The following is a 16,876-nucleotide window of genomic DNA, read 5'->3' on the forward strand; positions in this document are numbered from 1 at the left end:
AGCAAAGTGTTGTAGGCTCGTCAATTTCTTAATTTGCAATCTGTTCCAGTGGTGCGAATTGACCAACGTCGAAAGGGCACTCCCCAATTTAACGTAGAGGATGACAGTTCGGCAATTTCAAAAATGCAGAACCTGCTCAACTCTATTGGCGATGCTTTCGACACGCTGATCAGTTCCGCCAACGACAATGGCACTGCCACGCAATCCCAGTGTTTCAATGCATTCACCAGTGCTCTACCGGAGTTTTCAAAGCTAGATCCGGTTGATCAAGAAATTTTACAGCACGACTCTATGGAAGAGATTCAAGTTTGTGTTTCTTTTAATTACTTGATGATTCATTTTATTAATGGTAATTCTTTGCAGACTATAGTGAAAGCCTATTTGTTGATCGATAAAGACACTTCGACGATAGGAATGACTGATCTGGACAGTGTTCTACTGAAGGTGAAAGCAGAAATGGAGGAGCTGCAAGTGCAACCAATGGAAGTGGCTTTGTTGTGCTGTATTTGTTTTTATTCTCCAAGTATGATCTTACTTCATCGTTACTGCTTTCTGAGCCCTTATCTAGCAGTTCCGTCTTTCAGTACGTGAAAATTTGAAAGCAGTTCAGCAAGTTGAAGCTGTGCAAGACGAATGCTTGCAGGCGTTGCAAGCACAAGTCCACTTAAGATGTGCAGAAAATCCACAGATCTTTGCAAGAATTTTATTTTTACGAACAATGTCCAAATTATAATACTTTTATATATAGTTTTTCCTTCAATTTTTACACTGATTTATGCTTTGTTTTTGTTCTATGAATGAAGTAAAGTAATCTGAACAACAATAAACAGTGTCAAAATGCAACAAATCATGTTGAAAATTAAAATTTTTGTAAAAGAATAATTCGAAAAAATGAAATAGTGCGCTAATGATGCAATTTCAAAAGCCACCCGAATAATTTTAATCACCACAAAGCATGCGCGAACAATGCTAGAAGTGCAAAATGTGTGTGCCGTACTACATATGCAAATTTCTTTCTCTATTTGACCTAGCTCAATAGTTTTGACAAGATTATTGCGCAATCATCCTACCCAGCACGCATAATATAAACACAATGTATGCTATAAATAGCAACCGTTAATAAATGACTTTGAGTCTTCTGCAGAATTATTTCTCAGTAATGGCATGTTTCCTAGGGTCAAGCATAATGACAAATGTGATCCATTATAATTTCAGTAAAAGCATACATTGACCATGCGATTATTTTAACAGCATTGTACGACAAACTTTTGCATCGCATGATCGTATGCCGACATCTAAATTTCTCTGACCAAGTGAAACCTGATCTCTGAAATAATTCATCCATTTTAATATACATTTGATGGATAAAAAAGTAAAATGAAATAATAATATCAGAAATTAAATCTGCAAAGCAACAGATTTTCTGTTCACTATTAGCTGATACACAATCATGGCTTTGCTTATAATAGAAAAGAAGGACATTAACCTGCGCTGTTTGCAGAAGTTGTGTTTTGAAGTTTCCCATTTGCATATGGCGTCGTTTTTCTCCTTTATTCTTTCTTTGATCTTCTTATTCAAGCAGATGCCATAATAAACAGACCAAGCAGATGTGATTCGTCATACAGGCAATGATAAAAGCTTTGACCTGAATCAACCATTTGGCCCGGCACTGCCTTATTAATGCTGAAGCAATTCTGTGCGTCTGAATAAACTGATTTTTCGCTATTTGTTCGCATAAGAAACTGATGAAATCATGCAGCGCAGGAGGTCAGGTCAATTGAGGCATTCACAATTGCGGAAGTTATCCCACCAAATACAAGCTAGAATGTATAGGATGGGTCAAGCACAGGAGGGCCATTTCCATTGTCGATATGTCAGCTGCATTGCGTCAGTTGACCTTTGTTGACCCCTTCATGCCTACATACAATGTTGTTTATCCATTCAGACGACTACTTTTTATTACTTTCTCAATCTAGTCCAGTTGCTTCAGCAGTGTCTATTCTATTACGCCACTATCTGAAGATCTTGGACTTTACCTCAAATTTATTACTTCATGTAATAAATGAAAAGTTTAGTTCAATAATATACAATTTCTCAATAACGTCACAATTGTTTTGGCTTTACTATTATAATGATATTAATGTAATAAAAAATAATTTTCCGCACTGATTAGATTAAAGTTAAGCTCATGGATGCATGTGGAATGGTAAACTTCATTCATGATCTTTTGTATTGCACTTACACTGAATATGGTATTCCGTTTCCAAAATACTGCATTTCACTTTATTATGTTTTTAAAATAGAACTTTTCAAAATATCCAACTATATCTTCTATTAGCATTGAATTCCATTTTTTCATGCCGTAATATAAAAAACGGGACTTTATTAACTAATTCAAAATACCACATAACAAAATATTGAAAAATATTTCTTTTATGATGTTGTTATCAAAAAATTCGTATGAATGGTTTTCAGGTCTTTTTTTAGATTTGTAAAGATGAATTAAATGCCAATTATTTCTTGATGAAAAAGAGAATTCCATTAGTGCAGAAGATACAGTTATTAAATATGTGTTTCATGCGGAGCTTATATTTATCTCAATCACTATGACAACGTTTAGAAATGCAACTGAAAGCAGACGACCACCCTGAAATTAAGAAATTTTACCATTGTGGTTTCAATTTACCAAAACTGCTTGATGTTTCATGATCAATATATTTTGCACAATTTCAAGTTGAAAACGATGAGAATATTTGCACGGAAGAACACTAGTATGATGGTTTTTCTTTAAATTTTTTGCATAAATAACCCATTCATGCTTCACAGTAAAAATTTCATATTGTATAATTAATAATGAAAATTTTCATTTGATGCCATGAGTGAGAAATGATAAGTCGGATAAAAATTTGAACAGCAACTGTTTGGTTGCGGTGCATTGATTGCATTTCGTGGACCATTCTTGCTTTTTGTTTTCGTTCTTTCTTGTCATAAGGTAAAAGTAAACTTTTTGAATAAATCCGAACCATAATTACAATTTATAAATATTTGATATTTTTGACTCTCATAGCAGTAGTGATTTGACTCTATGGTGAAAAGATTTTATTGAATATGCATTTTTTCCAATGTCCCAACAACAACAACACTGAACAGCAAGAATGACGAATAAAAATTTCATATTAAATACATCAAAATTGTTCAAAGTGTAAAAATGGAAGAAATGGCTGATCAGAACTTTATGACATTGCAATCCATAAACTAACTACCCAACCAATCTACCCTTCCATAAAACTTTGCATGGCACAGTGCTGCAAAATTTTGCTCAATAAAGTGAACTGACATGTCAGAGCATTGTCGTTTAATAAATTTAAATTTAAATTTGGCACCATGTTATTAAATTGCAGACAATGAAAAGCGATATTAATCTTTTTCAGTGAGACAAATTTTCAATAAAATAAAAATTTTCAAAGTAGTTACTGATCAGAAATGAAAATTTTGTTTCAAAAGTACAATTTTTGATTTTAATATCTGATTCAGATGAACGAACGTTCATTAATAAAGGAAGAGATGGTTGATTTGGATTCATTTGGATCAGGATAATACGACGTGCGAAAGAGAAATTTTTGAAATTGCTCAACTTGTGATGCGACTATTTAAAACATGTACGCATATTTATCGCTGTTGGACAAAACATTTGCACAAGTGTTGAAATGAATTTGAAATAATTTTCCATTTTCTTTATTTCTAGTGAATGTATTATTATTCCAAGTGGAATTTTTTTTACTCATTACTGCTGGTTGTCTGGACCAAATGCTTTTTCCTTTGATCATCGAAATTGTTTGAAAAAAGTGAAACTTTATATACACGTTTAGTTACAATAAATAAAATGCGAAACATTCAAAAAAGTCAAATAAAATACGAGTTGAAATTAACATCGTTGATATTAATTGTCAAATGTATTATTCTCTTCTAATGTTACCTATTGCTCAAATGGCAGCACTCGAAGTCTGCTCTAATCAGTCAACTAACTGATGTTCTCAAAAATGTGATGAATACCGACCAACTTAACAGATGCAAGTTTGTCACGCAATTATTCAATAATTGAAAATTTTATATATACGTATATGGATTTAAATATTCAACAACTTTGTAATAATAGTAATAATAATAAGTAAAAAATAGATAAAAAAGTATATATATACATGTGTGTGTCTGTGTGTTTTGGTTGCATTAAAGTGAATGAATTGATTGAAATGCGAGTAAAGTTTGATGATAATGTTGTGCATGAAAATAATGTACGTATTTAAATTTTCTTCTTTCTATTGTATTATAAAAAGAAAACAGTAATAAATAAATAAATAATATTTTTTCTTTTGAATATTAAAGTAAAATAAAAGTGAGTAAAATGAACTACTATTTGAATTATTTGAATGGAGAAAAATGCAAAGATGATGATGAATTTGGTTGGCGGCGTTGATCTGTCTGACTTTGATTGACGATGGATGGAATTCAGTTGATGCGTTCAAGTTGTGCCAATTGCAAGCAGCTTTTTCTCATCTGGCGTGCTGTTAGCTTGTGCAGCTGTTGTGTTGAGAGGTTTTTCAGTTTGCCTGGTGGAAATTTTAATTTTCGGTCTCAAAATGATGCCCAACCAAACCGCAGAAGAAGAAAAAGAAGACAAAGTTCGTAAATCAAATCTCTCTGTCAGTTTTTTAATGGCAATTTTCAAAATGTTCTCAGATCTGAGACGTGATGTATTTCATTTCGTCCATTCAATTTTTTTTGCTTTACCAAAATAAATATTAACAATGCATTGTAATTATTATTATTATGATTGTTTTGTTTTAATGAAATGAAAGAAAAAAGTGACATCAAGTAGAACAAAAGTGATTCCAGTGAGCAGCAATTTCAATGACAGATGAGCACAGTGTTGAAAAAATCCATACATTGATTGACCTCCTAGTGCAACCCTATCTGAGCGTAATTGTTTAGCAAAGCAGTAAAGAGTGAAATGCGCAATTATCTGACAACTTTTCCATTAAAATAACGTCGTCGTTGGCAAAAATTTCCACAGAGCTCATCAGAAAAATTGCCGTACGAACGAACATCCCAACGTGACGCAGCTTCATGTCTGACTGATTTGACAAACGACAAGCCATTACATCACGGAGGTGAGAAGAAAAATATGCAAATTCATCGAATAACAAATTAGAAAAGAACACAAAATGCTGTTACAAAAGCTGAAGCAGGAGTGGAATGAATGGGACGGCATGGTAGACGAGCTTATTTTTTATTGATCGAAAGCTTCAAATCTGAGCTAATTTCATTTTACTCGAACAAATACCATGTGCTTGTTGGGGGGGGGGGGTTTCTGTTCTCCCAGACGGACAGAAAAGAGGAGACACACGTGCTTCACTATCTGGATGTCCTTCACTCTCTCTCCCTCTCTCTGAAAATTGTCACTTTGTGAACGCAAAAATTGGTAGAAAATTGAAAAATCAAAAAACCAAGCAAAATATTTTTATATTTTTGAAAAAAAACAATGAATAATTTTTGATCAGAATGAAACAGATTTTTGTGAAAAAAGAAAAAAATTTCCAATCAACATTTATAAAGGAAATTCTCCATTTCCACTCTTGATATGATAAGGATATCGGATGAATAAAGGAAAATGATAACAGTGGAATTATTTCTCATAAATTTATTTCAACAACAATAGTATTATTAATAATAAAAGTAATGGTAATATTATTAATGATGATGATGATGGTGGTGGTAGTGATATGGTTATTAAACGTAAAATTCTTTGGCAGGTCGTGCAAAATTTGGATTGCTAACTAGCTGGGCAATGGCCGGCTCGTAACTGTGACCATGACGATAGCGTCGACAGCACAGGCAAACGGTGAGCGCCAGAAGCAACGTGCCAACCACACCGGCCGCGATGACAATGTAAAACAATTTCGCGTCTTCCATTGCTTGTCCACTTTGTGCACAACAGTTCAGAAATCAATTGAAAAATCTGATTGAAAAAAGAAAAAGCAGGGAAAAAGCAAATGATAATTACAAACAACTTGAGCTTCAACAGAGCATCGTTTATCGCCCACGCAGATTTGACAGAATACGTCGGACGACCATGCTCATTTGACAGCCACCGATCAAAGCCACTGATCGCCAAAATCACGCGGTTCGTTATGCAAAATAACAATATTAACCGGCAGGCACATACACACGCACACACACAAATAAATACACACTAAAACACCACATACACACACACACACACAACGGCCGGTCGATCAATGCCCAAGCTGGCATTCACTTTTGCAGCCAATAACAGCGACGCAATCGAGCATTTAATCAGAGCCCAAAAACCAATGGACAAACGCCAATCGACAAAACCTTATTTATTTATTTCATTTATTCACTTCTCCTCTTTGATTATTTATTTCATTTCCAACAAACCACACACGCCCACCAATTCACGCACACACGACGAATCATTATTTATTTGTTTATTTATTGCTGCTTGTAATAAATAATAATCGATTGTATCAAGAAGAATATATGCAAAAATTCACCATCCCCTCCCCCCTTCAATCTAAATTATCATCCGCTTTCTTATTAGACAGTCTAATCAATTTTATACAATTAACCATATCAAATTTGTAAACACTCACCACATCCATTGCGGTGAACCACAATTACAACAATTCAATAAATAAATAGGGTAGAGGGGGGTGGGTTGAGAAAGAAAGATAAATAACCTCATCACTTACAGTATACATTTGCTGATGTGTAGACAAACAAACAAACAAACACACAAAATACAAGTGGCAATTTCCTTTACACTTCTTCCTTGTAATTTTTGCCTGGTTTCAAAATCAAAAAGTATACTTAAACGGAAATAAAATTTACACTCTCCCTTTCCATTCCTCAGCGGATTTTCAACTTTTTTTTGTTATATGTTTTTTTCTGTCTGAAAGCGATCATCTCTCATAAAATGGATTATAAAGTGGATTACATCGTTATCTCGCTTTTTTCATTAGTTGTTTTTAAAAATAATGAAAAGCCGGAAAAGAGGAACATTTACGAATAAGATAGATGCAGGCTTTCTTTCCGTTTTCCAGGATTTGAATACGAGGAAAATGCGCAATGGCCGACAAACCGATTCAAAACAGAAACAAAAAAATGAAGTTTTTCGAAGTTTTTATATAAAAAATTATTAAATATTAAAAACAACATCGTTGTCGTTCAATCAATCACATTCAATGTGTAAAACAGATAAAGAACATGTTAGTGTTATATCGTTATTTTCATTCATAATTGACTTTACACAAAATTAAACTTACCTCACATCTCTCTCTGTCTCATTACAGATTAAATGTGATGCATAGCTGCTTTTTCGAACCAAAAAATAATAAAAATAACAAAATTCATAACTGACGTACAATGGGATTTTGTTCAACAGCACGGTGCATTTCATGCGACCAATTTCGTTCTGCTCATTCGCCAATTCGAATAAATCATCTTCTCCCACAGCCCAACTATATACTATGTGCAAAACCTTATCAGTCCAAGAACAACAACAACTATGCAAATTTTGCTACCACTCCGTATTCGATGGCAAATTTGAATATTTTTCCACTTTCTTCTTCGCAAACGCGCTATCTATTTTATCCATTCACCCTGCCGACAATTGATAAGCGCATTGAAAGTTGTAATTAGTAAACTCATTAGCTGCGTTGCACTGCGTATGCGTCATAGAAAACTATATATGTATATATACAGTTTGTTATCTTTGATGAAATTAGACAATATGCATGTTGTATATTTGATTTAAAAATTTATTTCCATGAAAACAAAAACTATAAACTATAATAAAAGGAATCACAATTCGTTAATATATATATAGAATAATTGGGATGTCATTTGGACATCAGTCTTCTTCTCATTAGCCATTATAATTACAATTAAAAAAAGGATAAGGAAATACTTTCACAAAAGCCAAAGATTGAAACTAATTCGAAGCAATTTACTCTTGGCTGTATCTGAAAAAAAGTAAACAAACAATTACATTAAAACAACATAAAATACAAATAAACGAAATACATTGCAAAAAAGTTTTAATGTTCAATAAAAAAAACATAAACTTATTTAATTTATATTACACATTAATCTTTCTTCTATCAATTGAAAATTTTGCATAATTAATACGCAAAACATCGTTTACACGAGTAGAGGATAAAATTATACACTCAGTCGTGGAATATAAATAATTGAAAATTATAAAATAAACTCATTTCTGAAAAGCAGATTCACTTACTGTTATATTATTTTCATTTTCAGTTTCTTCTTTTCTTTCGCTCCTATAAAAAATTTACAATACAAAATAACCCTACATATATGTGTGTATAAATTTCAATATAACCCACCTCTTTTTGACAAAGAACAATAAGCGTGCGACGAAATATTCCAATAAAATCGATGAACAAATCGACGCTATGACTAGAAGAAGGAAAATAATGTTTTTGTTTTTTTTTAATTTTTCGTACAAATAAAATTGAAATACATTACAGAGAATATTTTGAAAAAAAAAAACCAATGTAAATTTCATACCGAATGTAATCGTTGTCACCCATTCGTTTTTTCTCCATGATCAACTGCGTGTCGTAAACGATGAATCCGCACATCACTGCCAAGCCGGTGTACAAATTGACTTGAAACAACGCCGGTGATCTGATGAACATGTTAAACATGGACACCCAGCACATTGCGCTCAACATGCCAAGCAACGTTCCTGAAAAAAAATTCATAATTTCAGAAACAACAAATAAACAAACAAACAAATAAACAAGACAAATTATTATTCAAATAACTTGCCAATCAAGTAGAGATATTTCCGATCTGGAGCAATCAGAGCAGCAAGTGTGAAACAACCGAACAAAACTGCGGTGACCATAAATGCTGTCACAATTAACGACGCATTGACGCTTATGACAAAGTCTAGCAAAGGTCCAGTACTAAGACCTGCAAATGAGTTTGATAAAATACTTTTTTCCTAATATACTAATATAATATTCAATATTATTATTATTATTATTTATAATCTTTACAATATTGCTTTAATACAAAATAGTATACTATTTTTGACAAACACTACCTGACAAAGCAGAAAATGCCATCAAAGCCAAAAATCGGTACAGTTCATTTTCACGTGTGTGAACAGTAGCATTGATTGTTATCAGCAGTACCAAAGAGCCAAGTACACTCCAAACGCTACCCTGAAAAATAAAAGTAGACAAAATTCAATATATTTTCAAATTTCATTTATTATAACAACGATGATTTTAATAAACATAAATGAAATTTTTTTAGTCATCAATAGAATGAAACTACTTACACTGATAAAATCAGTAAACAGGTGTACGTAAGCTCCGGCTGCTGCAGCCAACAGGCTCGCACTCAAGCTGAAGTAGACACGACGAAGATGCGTTTGCACGGGTTTTTCACTAAAACAACAACAATAATAATAACGACAAAATTAATAAATATTTGGAGAAAATTATGAAAAAAATTTAGAAAACAATTCATTTTCATGCCGACGTGCTATTTAATAAATAAATAAAGACAATAAAGATGATGATGACGATGAATTTACCATTTAGTGAACAAAACAAGTTTACGAATAATCTTATTAGTATCACAATATTTATATTTTTCTTTGCCTTCGATCAAAATATCATCTTTTCACAGCAACAATTCGAATCAATCAAGCGAAAATTACGCCACTGAGAAAAATGAAAATCTTTAACTGCTTTGATAATGATTTACAACGCAATCACATACATCAGTTCTACAACGTTGTGGAATATTAAAATCAATAAACATTACGCAGAAATTGAATTCCAACAAAAACTTTCATTAAAATAGAATGAAAAAAAATATCTGAATGCAAGAGGAAAAAATTTCTTTTCATTATTTCAATGCAACATTAGTCAAAATAACCATCAAACTTATTACTAATTAATCGATATACTGAGATAAAAATTAATAACGACGACAACAGTGACAATTCTTGATGGCAAAATTGGGAAGAAATTTGTGCCTTTTTCTTATTGATTAAAACATAAATCAATGAACAGGCAAACAGGCCTTGGGCAAACAGAAACAAGCTCGACGAACATTTGTTGTTACAATAGAAAAAGTATTGCAATGCAATGCAAAACGAGAATAGTTGTAAACCAAAAATTGGAATAAACAATTTCCATTAAAAATTAAAATATCATGTAACTCCTGATAAAAAAAATTAAAAATTGAAAAAATTCTGAATCGAATTTCTAATTATCAACAATAGGATGTTTTCGAAGCATTCGATACACGCGAAAAGCATTTTCAAAACTTTCACAAAAAATAAAATAAAAGCACACTCAGTCAAATGATGAGCACCGAAATTTTTTTTTCTTTTTTACTTACATTTTCTGATCGAGGGTGTTGTAAAAACTGCTCAAAGTGTTTAGCATCGTTTTCGACATTTTGAAGCTGCAAATAGGTGAGATACTATTAAGGAAAAACAGTCGACAAAGCTAACAACAATACTACCGATACGATCAGGGAAACGGCAACTGCACAGTTCACTACGATACGCAGCACTGAATGCTGACGTGTTCTCCTAATTCTTACGGTAGTAAAGATAAATATATTCAGGTTCTTAAATTCAATGACAATTTTCCAAAAGCGTTTCTTCTAAATTATATTTTTACATTTATTATTAAATAAATTCTATAATTTAATCATATTTTGTAATTTTAAAGTTTACTAAAAAAATTTTTCAAGCAATTGTACTGTACGAGTTTTGTCTGTTAAAATACAAGCAGGTACACAATGTTGCACAATGCAGTCTGTTCTCTGATAACATTCGAATGTAATTTTCAGCAAAAAAAAACCATTTTACGTTATATTCCATTTTTATTACTCTAAAATGATTTCAAAAAAAAGATGTTTTTAAATATTTTCTAATGTAGAACTTGTTGTCAAATGACTGATTGATTGATCCAATCGATCGACCACGCGAAAAGTTCGTTGCGTCAGTGGTAATAAGAGAAAAATTGATTGAAATTAAAAAAATGAACAAATTGTTCATATTTTGCAATGCAAAATGTATACTGTAACTTGGATTTTCATCATCAGCAGTGAATGCAAAGACGAACAAGGAAAGAAAAAGTATTTGTTGTCAGAAAAAGAAAAGTCGACAATTCAAAATTTTTCAGTCGAGTTGTTCAAGAGGAACAAAATTGTATTTGTCGACGAGAAATAGTGTTTTTCAAATGCGATATTATACAATATTATTATTCGTGAACATGAGAAGAGGAAGTTTGAAAATGAGAATTGTCAAGTTATTTTTTATTCGCTCTGCACATGTTCGAATGGACAAATTGAATTGTATGGAATTTATTAAATTGTAATTTCTACTACTTTGCCAAGCGAATGCGTTCACACTGCAAGCGACGACAACGTTGGCAAATTTCGCTTTTTTGCCCACCGTAATAAAACTTCAATTGTAAGCATTGTTCATTTCCATGTGGGGCAGCAGCAGTGTTGAATGTGAATGAAAAATAAAAATTGACATGATTTAAAAAGGAAAATGTCACTTCGCAATGCAAGCATAAAGCAGGCGACTATAGAACTAGAGCGTGGAACAATTTGCAAAAAAAAATCAATAACATATGAATCAATCGACCAGTCAACTGTTTTGTTGCCAATCAATAAATAATTATGCAATTTATTTATCGACTGTTGTTGCCGAATAATAATAATAATAATCATAATCATAATCATAATTAAATCGAAGATCGTAACAACCATTTTCTTTTTCAAATATAACATCTTTTTATGGTTAATAATATTTGTTTTTTAAATGAAACTTTAAATTTTCCAACTGTGAACAATTTGCAGAACTATATTTGATCAATTAATTTATTGTCCAGCTATCTATAAGCGATTATACATATACATATACATATATATATATATACATATATATATATATATATATATAATTTGCAAATTTTTGAGGAACCAAATAATTAATGACGAAACGAGAAAACAATACAATTCTGATGAAACGATACAAGTGATTCATCAATGTGCGATGCCCATTCGTAGAGCTAAATATTACCAGCTTAAGCTGGATCGTTTGAAAACAAGAAACAAATAGTAATAATATTAGAATAAATTCTGTAGTATTATTACAAGTGTTCGCAGGTCGACAATTTGAACATAAATAGAAAAAAGTATATTTACATACATTAAATAAATTTAAAAAAATGTGTATGTGAAGAAACAGAGTATTCTTATAATTTTAGTAAAATTAGAATTTGTATCGAATTTTCTCAAACAGAACAGAACAGAATAGAAGAAACAGAGACAAAAGTAACTATTTTATCCAAATAAAAAAATCCATCCTCACAAAATAATATGATGCTCAGCTGATGATGGATGGTGATTATTGTTCATTTAAATGAAAATCAAATGAAAGCACCTCCGCACATACAAGTAAAGAGGTGCTTTGTTGTAGAGTAGATGGAACAAAAGCTTAATTATAATTGATTAAGAAAGAAAAAATTGAAAAACAAAAAGAAAATAATAAAAACAAGCACTTCAACAAACCCTCTCTCCAAAAGAAAAAGAAAAATCAATGTAAAGTGTAAAAGAATAAGGAAAAAGGTTGAACGATCAAGGAGCAATATACATATATATATATATATATATATATATATATAGATATAGATATGTGGATGTACTAAGAAAAAAACTTCATCTTTCTCATCATCAGTAGAAACTCGAATTGGTTGGTAATGATGAATATGTAATGAAAGGAAACTGATTGATTAGTAATAAATAACGTGAACAAAAATTGAAATATGTAAAATCGTTGTTGTAGTGTTTCTTTTTTTGAAAATGATCACATACATCATCATGCACTTTCTCATTTTCAGACCATGTTCTCAAACTGATCAATTCGACGCTGAGTATTGCCAGCTCGAATTTGACGCAGCGTTTTGTATTTATCCCTTCCGGCACGTTTGTTTTCCATATGCAAAACGTCGTATTCAGTCACTTTGTCACGGTCACGCATTTTTTCCAAATCCGCATTCAACGCCTGAAATTTGCAAAAAAAAACAATTAATTAATTAATTACTTGTCGATTGTAGCGTGTAGATGTGGGTGGACGTACGTCCAATCGTGTTTGAATATTCTGATTTCTTTCAATTGCCGTTTGACGATCCACTTCCCACTGAGGTACGTTTGCATATTCGTCGGACGTCAATTCCACTTCTGCAAATACAAAAATAAATAAATTTTTAATCAAAGAAAAAAAAACCATTCAACGTACTGTAATCACCGCCGTTCGAAAGGGCATAATTATCTTCCATGTGTTCGAATACGTTGTGCGCCTTGTTGTGGTGAAGCGCCTGTGTAGTGGCTCGTAGCAAAGCTTCGCTAGCTTCTTGTTGACGACGTCTCGCCTCTTCAACTTCTTCTTGCAGGCGACGGGTTTGGGCGTCCTTTTCGCTCACCTATACCAATTGGAACAATAGAACAACAAAAATACAACATGCTATATAATATATTATAATTAAAATTTGCATGCACACCTCACGACGGACAGCGGCAATTTCCGCTTCACGACGTCGGATTTCAGCTTCGAGCTTGTCCTTTTCGGACGCTTCCATTTCACGCTCCTCAGCCAAACGGGTGCCCAAATGTTTCACCTCTTCTTCGCGTCTGGCCAAATTCTCCTGCGCCTGTTGTAATTCTTTCAAACTGAGCTCCAATCGTCGTATCGTATCTTGGGCGTTGGTCAAATCTGTTAGTTAGTTGAAATGAAAATTATTTATCAATGAATGAATAATAAGAATATAATAATAAGAAGAAGAAGAAGAAAATTCACCCCGCTTGGCTCGTTCCATGTCCTCTTGCATTTCAAGCATGCGATCCTCGTATTCGCGCTGCTTCTTTTCGGCCGCTTCACGGGCAGCAATTTCACGCTGCAAACGTTCACGTTCGGCAACTTTCTGCTGACGTTCTTCGCGAGCTTGGGCTCGCATCTGCTGAACTTCGATAGTATCCGGCTTGCGACGCCTCATGTACAACTCGTGATTGCCCATGCACAAGGCCAAAATACGCTTGTTGATACGAAGCCGGGGAACGTAGAAGATGAAATCCTAAAAACGGCTGCCGTAAATAAATACAGATTTAGGTTTAACCGATTCCATACCCGGGCTTTTTTGTCGATCGGCTTGATGACGAACTTTTTGTCATTGAAGCTGATGTTGCGAATTTCACTCCACGGAAAGCCGATTTTTGGCGTCAAGCGATCCGCTTTTTCGTAAATGTTCAAGCCCAGCGCGTCGACGCCGAGCCACAATTCGCTGCCTTTTTTGTTGCGAATTTCGAAATAATTGACGCCGTACATTTCCAGATCTTGAGCAATTTTCAAATATTCGCCCATCGCATCTTCCCTTGAAAATCGACAGATGAACAACAATTTCAAATTTATTATTATCATTTCTTCTAATTTGCATACTTCATCATGCATTTGTGCTCCGACCACCAGGAGACAATTTTCTCTTCCCACTGATCCGAGCTCAGCTTGTATTGTTCCCGGACTCGTTCGGGCATCAGGCGTTCGTTGGCCAAAAAGCCCTTCTTGTGTACATCGGGATGATAATCGCCGAAACGAGCCTGCATCGCATAACTGGCCAACAGAACGGTCGTCTCCGGAGGACAATAAATCTCGTCCGACAAAATTGCCTCTTTCACTTGCAAATAAAACAATCGCTGAAGAGAAAAAAATCAAATTAAATTAAAATGAAATTCCACCAAAATAATACATACCAATGTCACATCTTGAATAATCTCTTCGGATACATCTTCAGGATAAAATTTGGCTCGAAATTTGAATTGCAACGGTGATTCACGTTTCAATTCTTGATTCAAAATCTAAAATACCAAATCAAATCATATATACATATTTCATATTCCTTTTCGGATATTGTTAGTTTAAAAGAAGGGAGCTGTTGGTTTTTTTTAATTACTTTTTTGTTCAATTTCAACCATGTAATGTAACCTTTCGTGTCAGTGTATTGCAAACCGAAATACCATATTTCACGTAGGCCAATTGTTTTCACAACCTGAAATGAAAAACAAAATTCTTCAACAAATAAAATTACAACTGCATATCACTATTCAACCGTAACAATAATAATAATAATCTATTAATTATGTTCAATATAAAAATAAAAAGAAAATCTTTCCAATTTCACAAATTTTATTACAACCGCCTACCTTTTTTTCGAATTATTAAATTATACAACAGAAAAAAAAATTACTTGGTCAAAAAGTTGCTTTCCGGTAGTGTTGGACTGAATGGCGAATTCCAATTCCGCGTCCATGGTCGTAACCCGAACGCTCACCTAAATTGAAATTGCAACTCGTGAAAATTCTTCTTTTTATTTTTTAATTAACATTTAATTCAAATAATATTTCACATGAATAAAAAGTATACATTTTGAAATTTTGTTCAAAAGTTGTTTTTTTAAAGACTAATTTGTTTTCTTTTTTCACACCTAGCCCTGTAATTTCCCTTTCTAGCTTTTCAAGTAGGAAGTGAAAAAGAAATTGTCATTTCACAAAGAAATAAAACTAGCACATTTTTTTTGAAAAAAAAATTTTTCCATTTTCCCCTTCTGCATGTATATATATATTTTTTTGATTTTATTTTATTCCATACATTTCTTGTGTTTCTATTGCAAAATTGTCTTTTTTTTATTCTTGTTAATTTAAATTTGACAGATACTGAAATAATCTCGTTGAAATCGATAATGACCCGCACACGGCCATGACCTTAGGACGATTGCAAAAATATTTCACTTGCCAACTGGCCGCAAACAACCCCTCCTCCAACCTGTAGAACACAGTCATCCCCCGTTGCAGATAGCATCGGCGAAAAATTCATTCACATGCTCGAACAGTACGCGGGAAGTGGTGAAAAATTTTTTTGCCCCACCCACCCATCCACCGAAACTTTTTTGGGAACGAGTTGAAACAAAAAAAAAAAGAAAAAATTTTCACATATTACAAAATTTTCTTCCCTACTGACAAATCCAATTGTCCTACTGTATTGCTATTTTGGTTGTATTTTTATTGATCGTCGAACGAGGAATTATTATATTTTTGTCAAAAACAAAAATAAAACACATCAATAATCAGTAGAAAAACAACACAACTCTGCATTTGTGGAAATATGTCAATATTCAAATTTTTGACAATTCCACAATCGATGATATTCGTATTAATTTTTCAAAATGGATCATCATCTACTTCAATTAAATTGAAAAGCAAAAACAAAACAAAAAAAAATCAACATATCAACTATTGCAGTGGTGAACAATTGCATGCAATCCGGACGGGTGAATCAATTTCATCAAATCCTTCATTTAATTTGAATCCAATTATCAAACTGGTTCTCAAATGACTAGTTCCAATTATTATTATTATTATTATTATTATATTGGTTGTGCGCATTCATTTACAATTATGCGTTCAATGGCTAATTTTTAAGCTGAAAAACAATTCTCCCACAATAAACACCGCGCCCGATTTTGCACAAAAAGCACCATCAATTTTGCTCGATCGATCGATCGATCGATTAATTTTTACCAATTTTCATCATCAACCTTCCCTTGTGCCATAAAAAAAACAACAATAAATAAATAAATAAATAAATAATTTCCCTTTTAAATATGCAAATTGAAAAAGTTGTTTGTCGAAAGTTTTCTGTTTGCTTACACACTACGCTCAACGCAAGGGAACAAAA

The 16,876-nt window shown here is 32.8% G+C and overlaps 3 protein-coding genes across 3 annotated transcripts; all 3 read right to left on the minus strand.

The window, feature by feature from the left end:
• Nucleotides 1–20: 20 nt before the first annotated feature.
• Nucleotides 21–1,525, minus strand: Tsp_10543 (hypothetical protein). Its single transcript, XM_003372229.1, is given in 5 exon segments — nt 21–252; nt 402–577; nt 588–690; nt 1,227–1,327; nt 1,487–1,525. 5 exon segments carry the CDS (start codon nt 1,523–1,525, stop codon nt 21–23), a joined length of 651 nt encoding a protein of 216 aa, XP_003372277.1.
• Nucleotides 1,526–8,029: 6,504 nt separating this feature from the next.
• Tsp_10542 (putative L-selectin) lies at nt 8,030–10,529 on the minus strand. Its single transcript, XM_003372230.1, has 6 exons — nt 10,471–10,529; nt 9,398–9,506; nt 9,158–9,278; nt 8,935–9,024; nt 8,614–8,794; nt 8,030–8,045 (listed from the first exon to the last, which is right to left on the minus strand). The coding sequence occupies exons 1-6, from the start codon at nt 10,527–10,529 to the stop codon at nt 8,030–8,032; spliced, it is 576 nt and encodes a 191-aa protein (XP_003372278.1).
• Nucleotides 10,530–12,988: 2,459 nt separating this feature from the next.
• Nucleotides 12,989–15,452, minus strand: Tsp_10541 (moesin/ezrin/radixin protein). Its single transcript, XM_003372231.1, has 10 exons — nt 15,390–15,452; nt 15,096–15,191; nt 14,896–15,000; nt 14,585–14,838; nt 14,276–14,519; nt 13,949–14,222; nt 13,653–13,864; nt 13,391–13,574; nt 13,196–13,332; nt 12,989–13,156 (listed from the first exon to the last, which is right to left on the minus strand). Exons 1-10 carry the CDS (start codon nt 15,450–15,452, stop codon nt 12,989–12,991), a joined length of 1,737 nt encoding a protein of 578 aa, XP_003372279.1.
• Nucleotides 15,453–16,876: the final 1,424 nt, after the last annotated feature.

The sequence above is a fragment of the Trichinella spiralis genome (genome assembly GCF_000181795.1).
Source record: "Trichinella spiralis strain ISS 195 chromosome Unknown Scfld9, whole genome shotgun sequence".
Taxonomy (NCBI): Eukaryota; Metazoa; Nematoda; class Enoplea; order Trichinellida; family Trichinellidae; genus Trichinella; species Trichinella spiralis.